Source organism: Gossypium arboreum, chromosome 6, assembly GCF_025698485.1.
Source record: "Gossypium arboreum isolate Shixiya-1 chromosome 6, ASM2569848v2, whole genome shotgun sequence".
In the NCBI taxonomy this organism is placed as follows: Eukaryota; Viridiplantae; Streptophyta; class Magnoliopsida; order Malvales; family Malvaceae; genus Gossypium; species Gossypium arboreum.
In genome coordinates this window covers 2,728,395-2,743,789 of record NC_069075.1, presented here as the reverse complement: position 1 = coordinate 2,743,789, position 15,395 = coordinate 2,728,395, and the positions used below count along the sequence as shown (strand labels likewise).

The following is a 15,395-nucleotide window of genomic DNA, read 5'->3' as shown; positions in this document are numbered from 1 at the left end:
TTAACATTCTTAATCTAATGTATTTACGTGTTTAATATTCTATGATCGTGGGCATGTATTATTATTAATTAGTTTCAAGTTGTACATTTTATCATTTATTTATATTATTTTTAAACACACCCCTAAAACGTAGTTTCCAAATACATACACGGGTGCTAAATTTTATATTATATAATATGTATAATTTTAATAATACTATAGTAGTAATAATGAAAACCAAACTAAAACTCGTAAATTTCAACTTTTTGTCAAGTTCTAACTAATAATGAAGCATTGGCACAGTTGATAAAGGCGAAAACTCATGATCTTGAGTATTCAAATTCGAGATTCACTTTGCATAATTATATGTGTGGATCTCCAAGTCTCACCATGTGCTATTGTCATATGTAGGTTTTAGTTCGATTAATCCATTTATATATTGTAATAATTTAATTGTATATTTTATGATTGATCAGTTACAATATTTTTAAAATCAGACTAGTAGTTAAATTAATTAGATCATTATTTAACCGATTTGATAGTTTTAATCTTTTCGTATTATTTGATTAAAATGAATTATTAAAAGATTATATTAATTTACAAATTAATCAATTTAATACTTCTCCAAATCGATACCTAATTAGTTTCCGAGGTAATGAATTGAAGGCATGTAAGATATATAGTGATATTTGTACTTATAAAGTCCAACTAATCCAAAGACATCAGATAATCTGGACGTCGGACTTTTGACGGTTTTAGCCACGTGTAATACTGGACCATCCAAATACATATATAGATAATTTAAAACCGTATGATAAAATAAATATACCAATCCGCATAACTTTAACACCAAGCATCTAATCTCTTCCCTTCTCTTTCTTTCGATATAAATATATATTTTTTTTTCTCACCATTTTCCTCTTCTTCCCTGCCATTTTTCTTTCCTTTTAATCTTTCCTTTTCTCTTTTCGGAAAACTCAACGACGTTGGAGTATGAGCGAAGAAGAGTGGGTCAAAGAAGCTTTGACCGATTCCATGTTGGCGGCAAAGGTGTTACTCAGCCTCTACCAAGCGTCGTCTCCGCCGCCACGGTCAGACAGTGCTTCCTCCCAGGCTTTGCAAGTCGAGTGGAGTGTCCGTCAACGTCGGTCTAAGCAATCTCTTAAGAAGAAAAGCGAACCGGCACGAGCCAGTCCCACCACGCCGCTTTCTTGGAGTGGTGGCATTTCTGTTAGTGGAGGCGGTAGTGCTGACGGATCCGAGGAGTCTAGCCGTCCTCCTTTGAAGCCGGTTGATAACGCTAGATCTAAGGTTAGTTAACAACTTCACGAGTTATATGTATATATCTCTCTCTTTTTGGACTCACTGAGTTGTGTGGTTGACTCTGGTTCTTTTTTGACGGACTTGCCCTTACGAAAAGTACGATATACGTGAGTCTTTTATTAGGAACTTGTCAGCTAAATTTCCGGATTTTCGTTTCAAGGTCTTTAACGTCATTTTACCTTGCTTTCCCGGCCACCGGACGGGGATTCACTTTCAAACGGCGTTGACCGAAATGCCCTTTTAAATTTCCTTTGTTCTTAAAAAAAGAAATTTCGGTGACTTCCATTCAACGCATGGATTCGCTTTTGTCTTTCACCATTCATACAATGCTCCGCGTGTCGTATCTACTCCCTAAAAAGTCCAAAACACCCTTCTCTCTTTGGACATTTTCGTCATTTCAGTATCTTCTCCCCCTTATATGTCCTCAGTGTCCCTTATCCGGGGGGGGGGGGTGGTCAAGTAAAATGACGAAATTCTCCTGAACAACAGTCAACACATTTGAAGTTCTCAGAGGGCAACATGGTAAAAAAGTTAGTGGCCTGAATTATCGGTGGCGTACTCCCGTGGCGAAATAGGTTTGCGTGTAGTTTAGTGTTAGTTAAATGTTAGTGGCTTTCAGCTTTTTTATCCAAAGGGCGGGGGAAGAGGGGGGGGGGGAATGATTCGGTGTGGTCGTAACCAGAAATTGTCTCTTCGATCCTACGTGTCATAGTAACATCATTGGATCTATGTGACAGCTTCTTTGAAAACGAAAACGTTTCTTGATTGGACAGTGATTTCATAAAGGTGACAGCCTGCCGTATGAGAAAGTAAAAAAAAAAAACACACACACACTCTATAGTGGTGGCATACAAAAATGAAGACAAATGCTATATTTAGGTGGAAAATGTGTTCACTAAGTGGGGACCACTTTGCCACCTAATTTATGGCACATATTGTTTGTTGGCTGGTTATTAGTTTTACCAAACCCTGAAATTCGCTCGTGTTTGTAGACATTCTGCTATTCGATGTCGTTTCGTGTCGTTTCATTTTTATTAGGAATTTAATCCCTAAAATTCCCTGTACTTTTTGAAAATTAGGAATTTAATCCCTGTACTTCTCTTTGTTTTTCATATTTTAAAATTCAGATCTAACTGTTAATGCTGTTAATTTTCTTTTTGTTAAATTCAAGTAAATATTAACAGTTGGACTTGAATTTTGATATCTAAAAAATAGAAGAAATTATAGAGACTAAATTTTTAATTTTTGAAAAATATAAGGTCGATAAGCACATTTGAACCTTTTTATCTGATTAATAAATTATGAAAGACTAATTATTATTCTTCCACACGTATTTTTATTCAGGTTGCGGCCACAAGCGAGATAACTCCTCCCAAGCGGTCTAGAAGAAAAAAGGTAAAACCTTTGAACGTTTTGACCTGGTTAATGTTTAATTTTTTTAGTCACATTAGCTCTTGATTATGAAATAATGGAACTTAAGTCGTCAGGGTGAATTCTGAAAATTTTTACCGCTCGGTCCAACTAAGTGCTGGTGATGTGGTTCTATGTTTTACATACATGGTATAGGCTTGGGAGCCTTGCCTTAGAATGTATTATGTAGTTATATTATATAATCTTCTAACCTGCTGTTGTAATGAATGTTTTTTAAATTAGATTAGTAGTAAAATCGATAAAATCATCAATTCTCGATCTATTCAATTTAAATTAAATAAATTATTTAAAAATTATAAAATTTAGTTCAACATGTTTTTAATCCGATACACATGTTTGTATCAGTTGATAGATCAACCAATTTTTTATCTTACTCTAGACTGATGTATCAATCAGTCCAATTCAGTTTCAATAAGATTGTTATTGTTAACTGCATGGTAGACTTTTCCAGAAGAAAAACTGACCCAAAGAATTTGACAAAAATGGATTGTTTACGGTCTTAGCATAGCATTTTCTAGCAGTAGGTGCTTTTCAATTTGAAGTCGACATATTTAGCATTTTGGTTCCGTTGATGCATATATATTTATATTATGAACTTGAATGAGAAGTATATTTTAAAACAATATTTTTTCAAATTTTATAGAAGTTTACATAAAAGTTTAAAATATGTTAAAACATATTACAATTTATTAATTAAACATGTATACAAATGAAATATATTTTTATTGTACTTTATTGAAATAAAAATTTCATTTAACTAAAAATATTTAAAAATTGTTTTAGGTTTTAAAACTTCATTTAAAAAGTTTCAAAATTATTAAATATATTTTAATTTATATACACAAACAATAGGATAAAAAAAAACTAGTATGGCATATATGAAACATATGCTCTTGGATTTGGGATTCTGTTTTGTGTTTTCAAGGATTCTATTGCTATATTTTATTTGTGATAGTGGCTTAATTTCTGGTTGTCTACAGACATTAGCTGAGCTTAAAGAGGAGATAAGTTCACACTTGAAGGAAAATAGAAGTTTGAAGAATGTACGTTCTTTCAACTTCTTATGCCATTTATATCTCTATATGCCTATATTTTAGACTCTCCTTTTTTTTTCTTTTTTTAAATGTTTTCCATTATACTCGTTGAGCAGGAATTGGAAATTGTGAAGCTTAAATTCGAGAATATTAAAACCAAAAATGAAACTTTAAGCAGAAAGCTCCAATTCGAGAAAGAAAGAACCAAGAATGAAAGCTCTAAGAGAATGAAGGTGTAGAGTTCTCTCCTTTCAACAAGCTTTCATGGATGCCTTTTGCTTTTAGACATATATTAGGATGCCATTTGATTTGAACTCAAATTACATGATGATATATTCATTTTATGGTGTGTGACAATCGTCACGGTCCACATTAACTTGGAAGAGAGTAACTTTAGGTAAAAGTATTATGGAAGCTCTTATATTATGAGTCAGATTAAATTTTGCCTTGTTTACTTAAAAATATGGGTAAATTAGTCTTTGTACATTAGATCAAAGAACAAACTGATCGTTTCTTTTAAAAAATAAATCCATTTTTACTATTAAAATCTAGCGTATCAAACAGAATAACCAAACGTATAGGGAATAGAGTTTTTAATAGTTGGAATGGATTGAATTTTAACAGGATTAGTTTACTCTTTGATTTAATGTACAATGATTAATTTGTCCATTTTTTTAAGTATAAAGGGAAAATCTTAATTTGACTCCTAGTATAGAGACCTTCATGGTACATTTATGACCAACTCTAGTAGTATACCGTTGAAGCGAGATTCATGGCTCCTCTGTAGGACCGTGACAACGAGCATGCTCTTATATTAGCATCTTTTCTGCATATGCTTCCATCCAATTATATCATTTTACTCTCATTTCTGTTTACAGCTTGCTTCACATCGGGCAACAGAAACATCAACTGCTTGTATTGAACCAAAGATTAATGCAACCTCAGAGCCACCACAGCAAAGAGAAGTAGCCAGTCATAGAAGTGCAGCGTGCAACGAAAACAAACGGCATCCACCTAACAAATGTTCCGAAGGACAGGACATGACAAAGGCAAGTTGCGATGACGCGTCATTTGCACTGCCGGATCTCAATCTTCCGATCGAGGACGATTCAGGTTTATGAAGGATGTTAATGGAATTAGGTGAGAGAAGATCATTGTCTGTCAACTATTCTTTTTCCCCAAAAAATTGAAGTGGCAGCTAAAAAAGCATTAACATGGTAATAGTTCCCTAACGGCATCGCCATATGTTGGAAGTAGTAAAAGTTGAATTAATTCGTTGGTGTAGAAAAATAGAGTAAAAATTCTTTCTTTTTCTTTTTTTCGTTTTGTGTTTCCAGGTTTCAACCTTTTGTCTTAAATTCTTGGGGCTAACCCCTGAGGAAATGTTTTAACTGATAATTGATTACGATCATATGATTAAGTATTTGGCAAAGTAGTGATTATTATATAAGCAAATGAACTCCTCATGAACTCAGTTTAATTGTTAAGTACGTTTCGAATTTACATTTTGTTATATCTTATTAAAATAACGTTGTTGATACAAACCGAATTAATTAACTTAAAATTTTACCATCAATCAACTTAACGTATCAAATTGATTTAAATTAATTCAATTTTTAAATACAATTTTCACTTTTGCCTACAAGTTTTAAACCTTAAATAAAAATATATATATTTAAAAATAATTGAACCCATCTATGTCAATCAAATACGGATATATAAAAAATTTAATAGAAAAAAATGGTAGTTTAAAGTAAAAAGCTCAAAAAATTATACTAATAACTCAAAGCAAAAATATAATTCATCTCAATTAAACTGTTGTTTAAACCAATAAATTTAAGCAATTGTTAACTGCAATGTCAATCAAATATGCATATATAAAATGATGAGGATAAAGTGAAGTAAATTGAGTTAGTTTACCAATCAACCCACACCACATGTGACCATGTCAGTCCATTCATTATACAAGGAGCCATCCCATCTCCTACTGCTCTCTCCTCTTCATGGGTTATAACTTATTATAATCAAATTAATTTAGCACAAACTATATAACTTTTAGAAAATCATTTTAATTTTATTTTAAATAATCATTATTAATATTGTGAAAAATAAAATAGAATAAAATAAATAAAAATAAAGAACACATAAATTTTACGTGGAAACCCTTTCGGGAAAAAAACCACAGGCGAGAGGAGAAGAAAATTCACTATGTCGAAAAATTTTTTACTCAAATACAAGAGGAATAGACTATGTCTATTTATAGGCTTGCAAAGCCATATTCTAGTAGGATTGAAACACCTTATCCTAATCAATATAAAATAGATGGAGTTTAATAAAGTTTAAAACCTTATTCTAAAATAAAATAAAAGAAGTCTAGTTCTATATGGATTTTACTTTTATTTTATTTTCCATCGTATTTTATTTAAATAAGAATTTGGGTCACTTAATTCTAACAATCTCCACCTTGACACAAATTCTCAATGAACAAGTTCTTCATCGCGAACTTTCAATAAACAAGTTCTTCACCTCTTCCAAAAAACCCTTAAGGGTTTAACTTCAACAATGAACACCAACCAAGTCTAAGCAATGCTCAAACTTGGTTATAGGAAGTGACTTAGTCATCATATCTGCAGGATTTTCATGAGTGCTAATTTTGCTCACAACAATATCACCACGAGCAATAATATCACGAACAAAATGATACCGAATATCAATGTGTTTTGTTCTCTCATGAAACATTTGATCTTTTGTAAGAAAGATGGCACTCTGATCATTACAAAATCTGTGCTGATTTGAAGGTCTTCATTGAGTTCACTAAATAGTCCCTTCAACCAAATAGCTTCTTTACAAGCCTCATGAATCGCCATGTACTCAACGTTGGTAGACAAAGCGATCGTAGTTTGCAAAGTGGCTTTCCAACTAATTGCACAACCTCCGATTGTAAAGACGTAACTGTGAGAGATCTTTTTCTATCAAGGTCTCCAGCAAAATCAGCATCAACATACCCTATAACTCCATCTTTAGTTCTTCCAAACGTAAGCAAACATTAGTAGTGCCTCGTAAGTATCTTAAAATCCATTGAATCGCTTTCCGGTGTTCTTTACCAGATTCGCCATGTATCTCGCTAATCTGACCGATCGCATATGATAAATCGGACGTGAACAAACCATAGCATACATGAGAGGTCCCTCTGCACTAGAGTATGGAACATGTGACATGTACTCAATCTCATTATCGATTGAGGAGATAAGGCCGATGAAAGTCCGAAATGGGTCGCTAAAGGAGTACTAACGAAGCTTAGCACTCTGCATATTGAACACCGCAAAGAACTTTCTCAATGTACCCTTCCGACTTAGGTACAATTTACTTGCTTTTCTATCTCGAGAATCTCCATACCAAGTATCTTCTTTGCTGGTCCTAAATCTTTCATCTCAAATTCTTCACTTAGTTGGGCTTTAACTTTTCTTATCTCTCTTTTATCTTTTCTTTGCTATCAACATGTCATCAACATAAAGAAGTAGATACACAAAAGAACCATCACTATTTTTCTTAAAGTAGACACAACTGTCAAAACTACTTCTTTTGAAATCATGAGAAGTCATAAAGGAATCAAACCTCTTGTACCCTTGTCTTGGTGATCTGTTTCAAACCGTAAAGGGACTTTTTCAACAAGCAAACATAGTCCTCTTTTTCGAGACTATAAAACCCTCGGTTGTTGCATGTAAATATCTTCCTCAAGTTCTCCATGCAAAATGCGGTTTTACATCTAACCGCTCAAGCTCCAAATCATGCATGGCCACAATACCAAGCAAAGCTCGAATCAAACTATGCTTAACAACCGGAGAGAACACATCATGAAGTCCACTCGAATTTGATTGTAACCCTTTGCAACAAGCCTTGCTTTATATCCGGGTTCTTCAACTCCTGAGTCCCTTCTTTCTTTTAAACACCCATTTACAACGACCACCTTTTTACCTTTAGGAAGTTTTACAAGATCCCATGTTCTGTTTTTGTGGAGTGATTTCATCTCCTCTTGCATAGCAAACATCCACTTTTACGAGTCTTCACACTAATCGCCTCGAATAATTAAATGGCTCTTGATTCGCATCTATATCTTCACCACATTTAAAGCATAAGCAACTAGATCAACCTCGGCATACTTCTTTGGAGGTTTAATTTCTCTTCTTGTCCTGTTTTTGGCGATAGAGTATTGCGGTGAAGAAGCAACTCTATTCTCAATTTTTGTCTTGGCTTGAGGAGTTGATTACGTATTAATCGATGCTCCACCTACTTTTGGTTTTCTTTATTGGAAGAGTCTTTAAGAGATAAGTTAGGTAGCATAGCGGTTTCATCAAAACAACATCTCTGCTAATCACAACTTTTCTATTTTCAGGACACCATAACTTATAGCCTTTTACACCAGCTTTATAACCAAGAAAAATGCATTTAATGGATCTCGGTTCCAATTTTCCATTATCAACATGAGCATACGCAGGACACCCAAAAATTTTTAAATCGAATAATTAGCGGGATTACGGACCATACCTCTTGTGGAGTCTTTTCTCAATGGCAACGGATGGAGATCGGTTGATCAAAAACATGCATGAGAGGTCGCTTCGCCCAAAATGACTTCGGTAAGTTGGCATTTGACAACATACATCGAACCTTCTCCATGATCGTTCGTTCATTCGCTTCAACGCCGTTTTCTTTGTGGAGTATGACGAACTGTCAAGTGTCTCATGATCCTTCCGACTTGCACAATCTATTAAACTCATCGAACGAACTCTAAGCCATTGTGCATGCGGAGGTATTTTATCTGCTTTTCCGTCTATTTTTCAATCATAATTTTCCAAGACTTAAATGTGGAAAACACATCGCTTTTCGCTTCGGGAAGAACGCCCAAACTTTTCGGAAAATCATCAATAAAGGTTAGCATATAATTAGCTCCACCTCTCGAAGGCACTCTCGACGCCCCACACAGATCGTAATGGATATACTCCAACGTTTCCTTCGTGTTATGGATTCCTCTAGTGAATCGAACTCTCTTTGCTTCCCAAAAACACAGTGCTCACAGAAATTCGGTTTGCAAATTCCTTGCCCATTAAGAAGTCCTCTTTGCTTAATTTCGCCATGCCATTCTCACTCATATGCCCTAGGCGATATGCCAAAGTTTAGTAATATCATCATCGACAAGGAAGAGGAAGCGACAATTGCATCACCGAGAATGATAGAACCTCAGTAAAACATATAACTTGGCAATCTTTCTTTGCCCTTTCATCACAACAAGGACCCTTTGAAATCTTTAAAACCCCACTTTCACGTGTGTATCTGTGCCCTTTTGAATCAAGAGTACTCAACGAAATTAAATTTCTTTTCAATTACGGAACATGCCGCACGTCACTAAGTGTTCTGACAACTCTATCAAATATCTTAACTTTAATTGTTCCAACACCTGCGATTTTACATGAAGCATTATTTCCCATCTAAACAACACCTTGAGATCATTGTTTCATAAGTTGTAAACCAATCCCGATTGGGACTCATGTGGAAGGTGCAACTGAATCAAGTATCCACTCTCGCTTACTTTAGAATCATTGATGAAGCAACTAGAAGTTCACCATCGCTGTAGTCTTCTACAACATCGACTTCACCGAATTTTCGGTTGTTTTCCTTTTGATTCGACCTCCCTTTTAATCTTATTTTGTAGCTTATAGCACTCAGATTTAATGTGCCCTTTCTTCTTGTAGAAGTTGCAAGTTTTACCTCTGTTTGAAGATTTCGATCTACCCTTAGATTTACCACGAGGATTCCGTTCCTGTGTTCTACCACGATCATCATCAACATTCCGTCTTGTCTCCCACGAACAATGAGACCCTCTCCCTGAGAGTTGGGTTTAACCACAAGATGCTTCATCTTATCATACGAGGTTAAAGAATCATAAACCTCATCAACTGTGAGAGACTCGCGGCTATATAAAATCGTGTCTCTAAAGGTTGAATAAGACAGGGCAACGAACAAAGTAGAATCAACCCTAGATCTTCCTTATCATCTCGAACCTCCATGGCCTCCAAGTTTGAGAGAATTTCTTTAAACACCGTTAAGTGTTCGTGTCTGACGCACCTTCCTCCAAACGATGAGCATAAAGACGCTGCTTCATATGCAACTTGCTTGTTAGAGTTTTCGACATACATATTTGTTCTAGCCTCTTCCATAATGCAGCGGCAGTTTTCTCTTTCATCACATCCTGCAAAATTTCGTTGGACAAATGCGGATGTAATTGTGTTAATGCCTTTCGATCCTTACGCTTCTTCTCTTCATCTGTTAATGTCGAAGGCATCTTATCTATCCTAGCAGGGCATCCTCTAGATCTATCTGCAAGAAGCGCTTGCATCTTAATTTGCCACAACGCAAATCGGTGTTGCGATCCAACAATGAATTTCATACTTCAAAGACGCCATTACCGTGATCGAGATGAATAACCCTAAGCTCGATACCAATTTGTGAAAAATAAAATAGAATAAAATAAATAAAAATAAAGAACACATAAATTTTACATGGAAACCCTTTCGGAAAAAACCACAGCGAGAGGAGAAGAAAATTCACTATGTCGAAAAATTTTACTCAAATACAAGAGGAATAGACTATGTCTATTTATAGGCTTGCAAAGCCATATTCTAGTAGGATTGAAACACCTTATCCTAATCAATATAAAATAGATGGAGTTTAATAAGGTTTAAAACCTTATTCTAAAATAAAATAAAAGAAGTCTAGTTCTATATGGATTTTACTTTTATTTTATTTTCCATCGTATTTTATTTAAATAAGAATTTGGGTCACTTAATTCTAACAAATATATATGTAAAATATATAAAATACTTTTAAAAATTATATTTGTAAATCATTCAAGATAAACATGTTGCAAATCCATATTAATAATATTTTGATATTTATATGAAAAAAGTTAATTTTTAATGTATTTTTCATGTTCGTTTTATAATTCATAAAAATTAATTTTTTTAATGTTAAGTAGTTATTTTTTTGAATAATGTTATTTTTAAAGTTCGAATCAAATTCTCTGTTTGGGAGTGTAATGTGACATACCATTGTATCCATTACTTAATAAATTAATTTAATTATTATATAATAATTTATAATATAGGTAATATCTATGTAGCATTTATATAAGGAGGTTTTATCATTTTTATGTAGATGATATTCAATGAATTAATAATTAATTAAGAGAAAGTATTTAGTACATTGTTGATTGAATTTTAGACTCCACAAGTAATATTAAAGGTTCACAAGTATCTTATAGTGGTATAGTAAAATATTAAAAAATAAATAATTAAAAAAACACATAACAAATTTTTAAAACTGCTTGTGAAATAAAAAAATTTACATTGACAATAGACCGAATATTAACCTATTAATTAATACTACTTTTGTTACTATTACATAATAATTATTAATAATTTACTAGCCTCATATCAATTTAATAATATAATGAGTAATAAAATTATTTTTATCAGTTCAATTTTTTAAAACTCATTCTTGTATTCTAGATTTATGGCACACCGTATCAAGGCTGAAAAATATTATATATATATATAATATATTTATTAAAATTTATATAAAAATTAACTGATGTTTTGGTTTACAATGATAAAGTTATATGTTTATTATGCATGGTGCTTGAGTTCAAACTTGATCAAGTTTTTATTTTATATATATATATATATATAGATATAGATATAGGCAAAAGCACTATTATAAAATATAATTTAAATTGTATATGAGAGGGTAATTTAATAATTTTATAACTGAGTTGATACTCGATTGATATGCGATTTCAACTCAGTCAAATACTTAAATATATATATATATATATTTATTTTAAGTGCTTTATTGAGTTAGTGTCACTCATAAACTGAGCATCAATTCAGTTATGAAATTATTAAAATACTCTATCATATACAAATTAAACTTTTTATAAAGGTGTTTTGTCCTTTTGTATAATAAATCAATAAAAATTGATCATAATGAAATTTAAATCTAAAACACTATACATGATAAACAATTAAGTTTATTACTATAGTCAAATTATTAATTTATTTTTCTGTAATTTTTATATAAATTTTAATAAATATATTTATTACATAATTTTTAGGATCCACTATATATCTAATATATATTATATTACATAATAATGCCCTAAATTTAAGCAAATATATATTTTTGAACAATCTCATTATAGGTTCTAATCATATTGCTTTTTTTGACACAATGTCTAGAACTAGTTATAGCCTCTTCTCAACCTATAAATAGGAGGATAATGCGTTTCAACGCACTCAAACTCAGATCTTCCTGCATTAACAATAATACCCATATAAATCAAATTAAGACTCAATCAACAAATTTAAGCAAATATTAAACATATTAATCAGTTAATACATTAAAAAGTTTGGCATAAAATTAATTACTCTCTAATTAAAACAAAAAAGGAAGTGAGTAAGAGCCAGAAAGGAGGAGAATGTGGATAATGTCGGTAGGCATTAAAGGCAATAACACACAGAATTAAATCATCTCATACTTCAACACCAAAAATTAAAGAGTTTGTACTTTGCTCTATAAATTTTATTTCTTCAAGTTTGGTGTTACTCATCAATATGTTTTGATTTAATTAGAATATTTATTTTAATGCCTTTTCATATTTAAAATAATTTATGTTATATGAGAATCCCATATGATGGCCTGATAATTAAGGGTGTTCATTGCTCAATTAGTATGGTTTGAGTTCGAGTCGTGCTAGTCATGTTTATTATTCGAGCTTTGCCCTGCTATTGCAATTCATAAAATATATATATGCTATATGAGGGTATTTTAGTTTTTTTATTTTAAAAATCAATAAAAATATATATATGATGAGATCTGATCCCATGCCAATTGAGTTAACAAAACCTTAAATTTACCGCTCAATCAAAGTTTATTTTTATGTTTTAATATTTTTTTATTTTATGGTAAACACTCAACTTTTAGGGTGCTTTCATTTTAGCCACCCAAGTGTTAAATATTCAATGGCGTTTAACTATACTTGCCCCATCATGTTTAGATTTTCATTTTGGCCACCTTACTTTTAGGTCATATTCATTTTGGTCACCCAAAAAATATCTTTAAGTATTGATCGGGGTAAAAAAATCAATGATTAAAGTGAAAAAATAGTAGAAACTAAAATAATACGAAAATTGTTAATTTGTATTTGTTTATCCCATTGCCAAAATTTTTAATTTTTTTAATATTGAAATTTTAAATTTCAAAATATTAAAACAATTGAATAAATTATTGAAACATTTTTATCTATTGTTTGATAATGTCAACCGATTTGTTACTATAATATTAAAATTAATTAATTTAATCTCCTTTTAAAATTTAAAATTAATGAAATTAATTCAAATAACTCATATCTAATAATTATCTAAGAAACTTAAATTTTTATTATATAATCTCAAATCTTCTATGCTAAGCTAAAGTAATTTTGCAATTAATTAAATTAATTGCTTGTTCTTTCTTGGGTAAATAAGTGATGAAAAAATTATGAGATCTATTTGGCATGAAAGATAGAATTAATTAATTAAATTAATTGGAACGATTTTTTTATTTTCAGCTTAGTATGAAAGATTCAAGAACATATACTAGATTTGTAATAATTTCTTTTAACTTAAAAATGTTTTGCATAACTAAAGCTAATCAAAAAGACCCAAAAAGCTTTGATAGTTAATTAGCACTTTTATTTGTAAACCTGATAATCAGGCATGTCCGAAAATAAGTTTTGGACAAAAAAATAAACTCCGTTTAAAAAACTCAAGCCTCGAGCAAGTCTTTTTTTGGCCCGACCCAACACGATTTTGATTAAAAAAAGTTTGTTGTTGTTTACTATTATTATTTTACTATTTCGTTACTGTTATATTGTTATTTTGCTACAGTTTCGTCATTATATTATTATTAATTCTAGTTAGCATTGTTTAAGCAAGTCTTGTGTTCATTTTTTTTAAAAGTTTTCAGAGCATTCGAATAATTATATCATAGTAAAATGATATAAAATGATTAAATATTTTTTATATATATATATATATATATATATATATATATAGTTTTAAAAGTTGGATAATTAAACCAAGACACTTGGGTCAAACTAGGAAGTGGGTGAAATCTCGTTTTCAACATCCTATCATACTTACTTTACATTAAATTAAATATTCAATTAATTTCATTTTTATTCAAAACAATATTTTAATAATTTATATTTAATACATTTACAATAACGTTAGAAAAAATTTACGTAAGGAATATATTTATAAAAAAAGTGAATATTTGATATATTAGTATTTTTTTATAAACAGCTTTGAAAAATTGATATATATTTTTTTATTTTAAATATTTTTTTATATTTTTATTTTAAATATTTTATTTTAAAATTGAAAAATTTACACGTTTAAAATATAAAATGACAAAATAACATCATTGTAATAATTTTTGTCTTATAAAAATAATAAGTTTTTCAATAATTTCTCAATTATGTTATTTTGCGATAAACTGTGTTTATAAAGAAAATCATATTTTAAAATCAGAACCAACTTTTATCACTGATTTAATCCACAAATTGATACTTAGGCTATACCATTATTCTCATATTGGTACGTAAACTAGTTTTTTGTCCCAAGTTGATACATTTGTTAGCCAAATCATTGAGTCTGTTTTTTTTTTTTAAGGCTTAACTCACAAATTGGTACTTAAATTATGACTTTTTTTTTCTTTATTTTGTTACAAGTGATACCTAAACTATTTTCCCCCCAAGATGATACATTTGTTGGTTCAATGCTACTTAAACCGTTTAGTTTATTTACGAAAAAAAGATAACCAATTAAAAATTGACCTGTGATAAAAATGACAAAAAATATTATTTCCTCTTATATGTATATTCTTTTTTCTTTTTCTTTTTTTTTTCTTTCCTCAAAACTAGATTGATGGTTGAATTAGTCAAGCTATCAATTCCCGGATTGATCATTCCTTCAGTTTGATCAAATAAATTATTTAAAAAATTCATAATTTTTTTTAACCAGTACTTTGTCTGATTCCCAATCCAATCAAATTGCTTATGAAAATATTGGTCTCGATCAATGAAATAACTTTTTCTATTCCATCAAGTCGAGCCATGAAATTTGAAAATAAAATTAATCGTTATATCTTACGTTGGGAGGATAAATTTCAAGCATTAAATTTTCCATTCATTGTAAAGGACAAATTTAGATACCATTTTGTGGATTAAACTTTAATTATTGGAGAAAAAAAAGAAAAGAAAAGAGAGGCATTGCATGGAACCCTAATCAAGGGGTTTGTGAAAAGGAAATTCCTTTTTAGTATTAATAATTTAGATAGAAAAGGTGTTTACTTTATTCATTTTTGTGTATATAGAAATATTATAAAGAACCCTAAAAAAGGTAAATAACCCCAAAAAAGGTAAGTAAAAATAAATACAATTAAAGTTCATCCAACCAAAATTGAAGGGGAATTTTTAGCTTTTACAGAATGACGTCATAGTGGTTTCTTTATGAGTTTTTTATGACATCATTT

The 15,395-nt window shown here is 30.8% G+C and overlaps 1 protein-coding gene across 2 annotated transcripts; it reads left to right on the top strand.

Annotated features, from left to right (window-relative positions):
* The first annotated feature begins 800 nt into the window (after window positions 1-800).
* Window positions 801-5,222, top strand: LOC108484387 (uncharacterized). Of its 2 annotated transcripts, XM_017788158.2 has the most exons (5): window positions 801-1,290; window positions 2,647-2,697; window positions 3,714-3,776; window positions 3,884-4,000; window positions 4,646-5,222. In XM_017788158.2, exons 1-5 carry the CDS (start codon window positions 973-975, stop codon window positions 4,886-4,888), a joined length of 792 nt encoding a protein of 263 aa, XP_017643647.1. In that variant the 5' UTR covers window positions 801-972; the 3' UTR covers window positions 4,889-5,222. The 2 variants fall into 2 exon arrangements, with proteins under 2 accessions (XP_017643647.1, XP_052885385.1); XM_053029425.1 differs by lacking the exon at window positions 3,884-4,000 and having other exon boundaries at window positions 807-1,290.
* The last annotated feature ends 10,173 nt before the right edge of the window (window positions 5,223-15,395 follow it).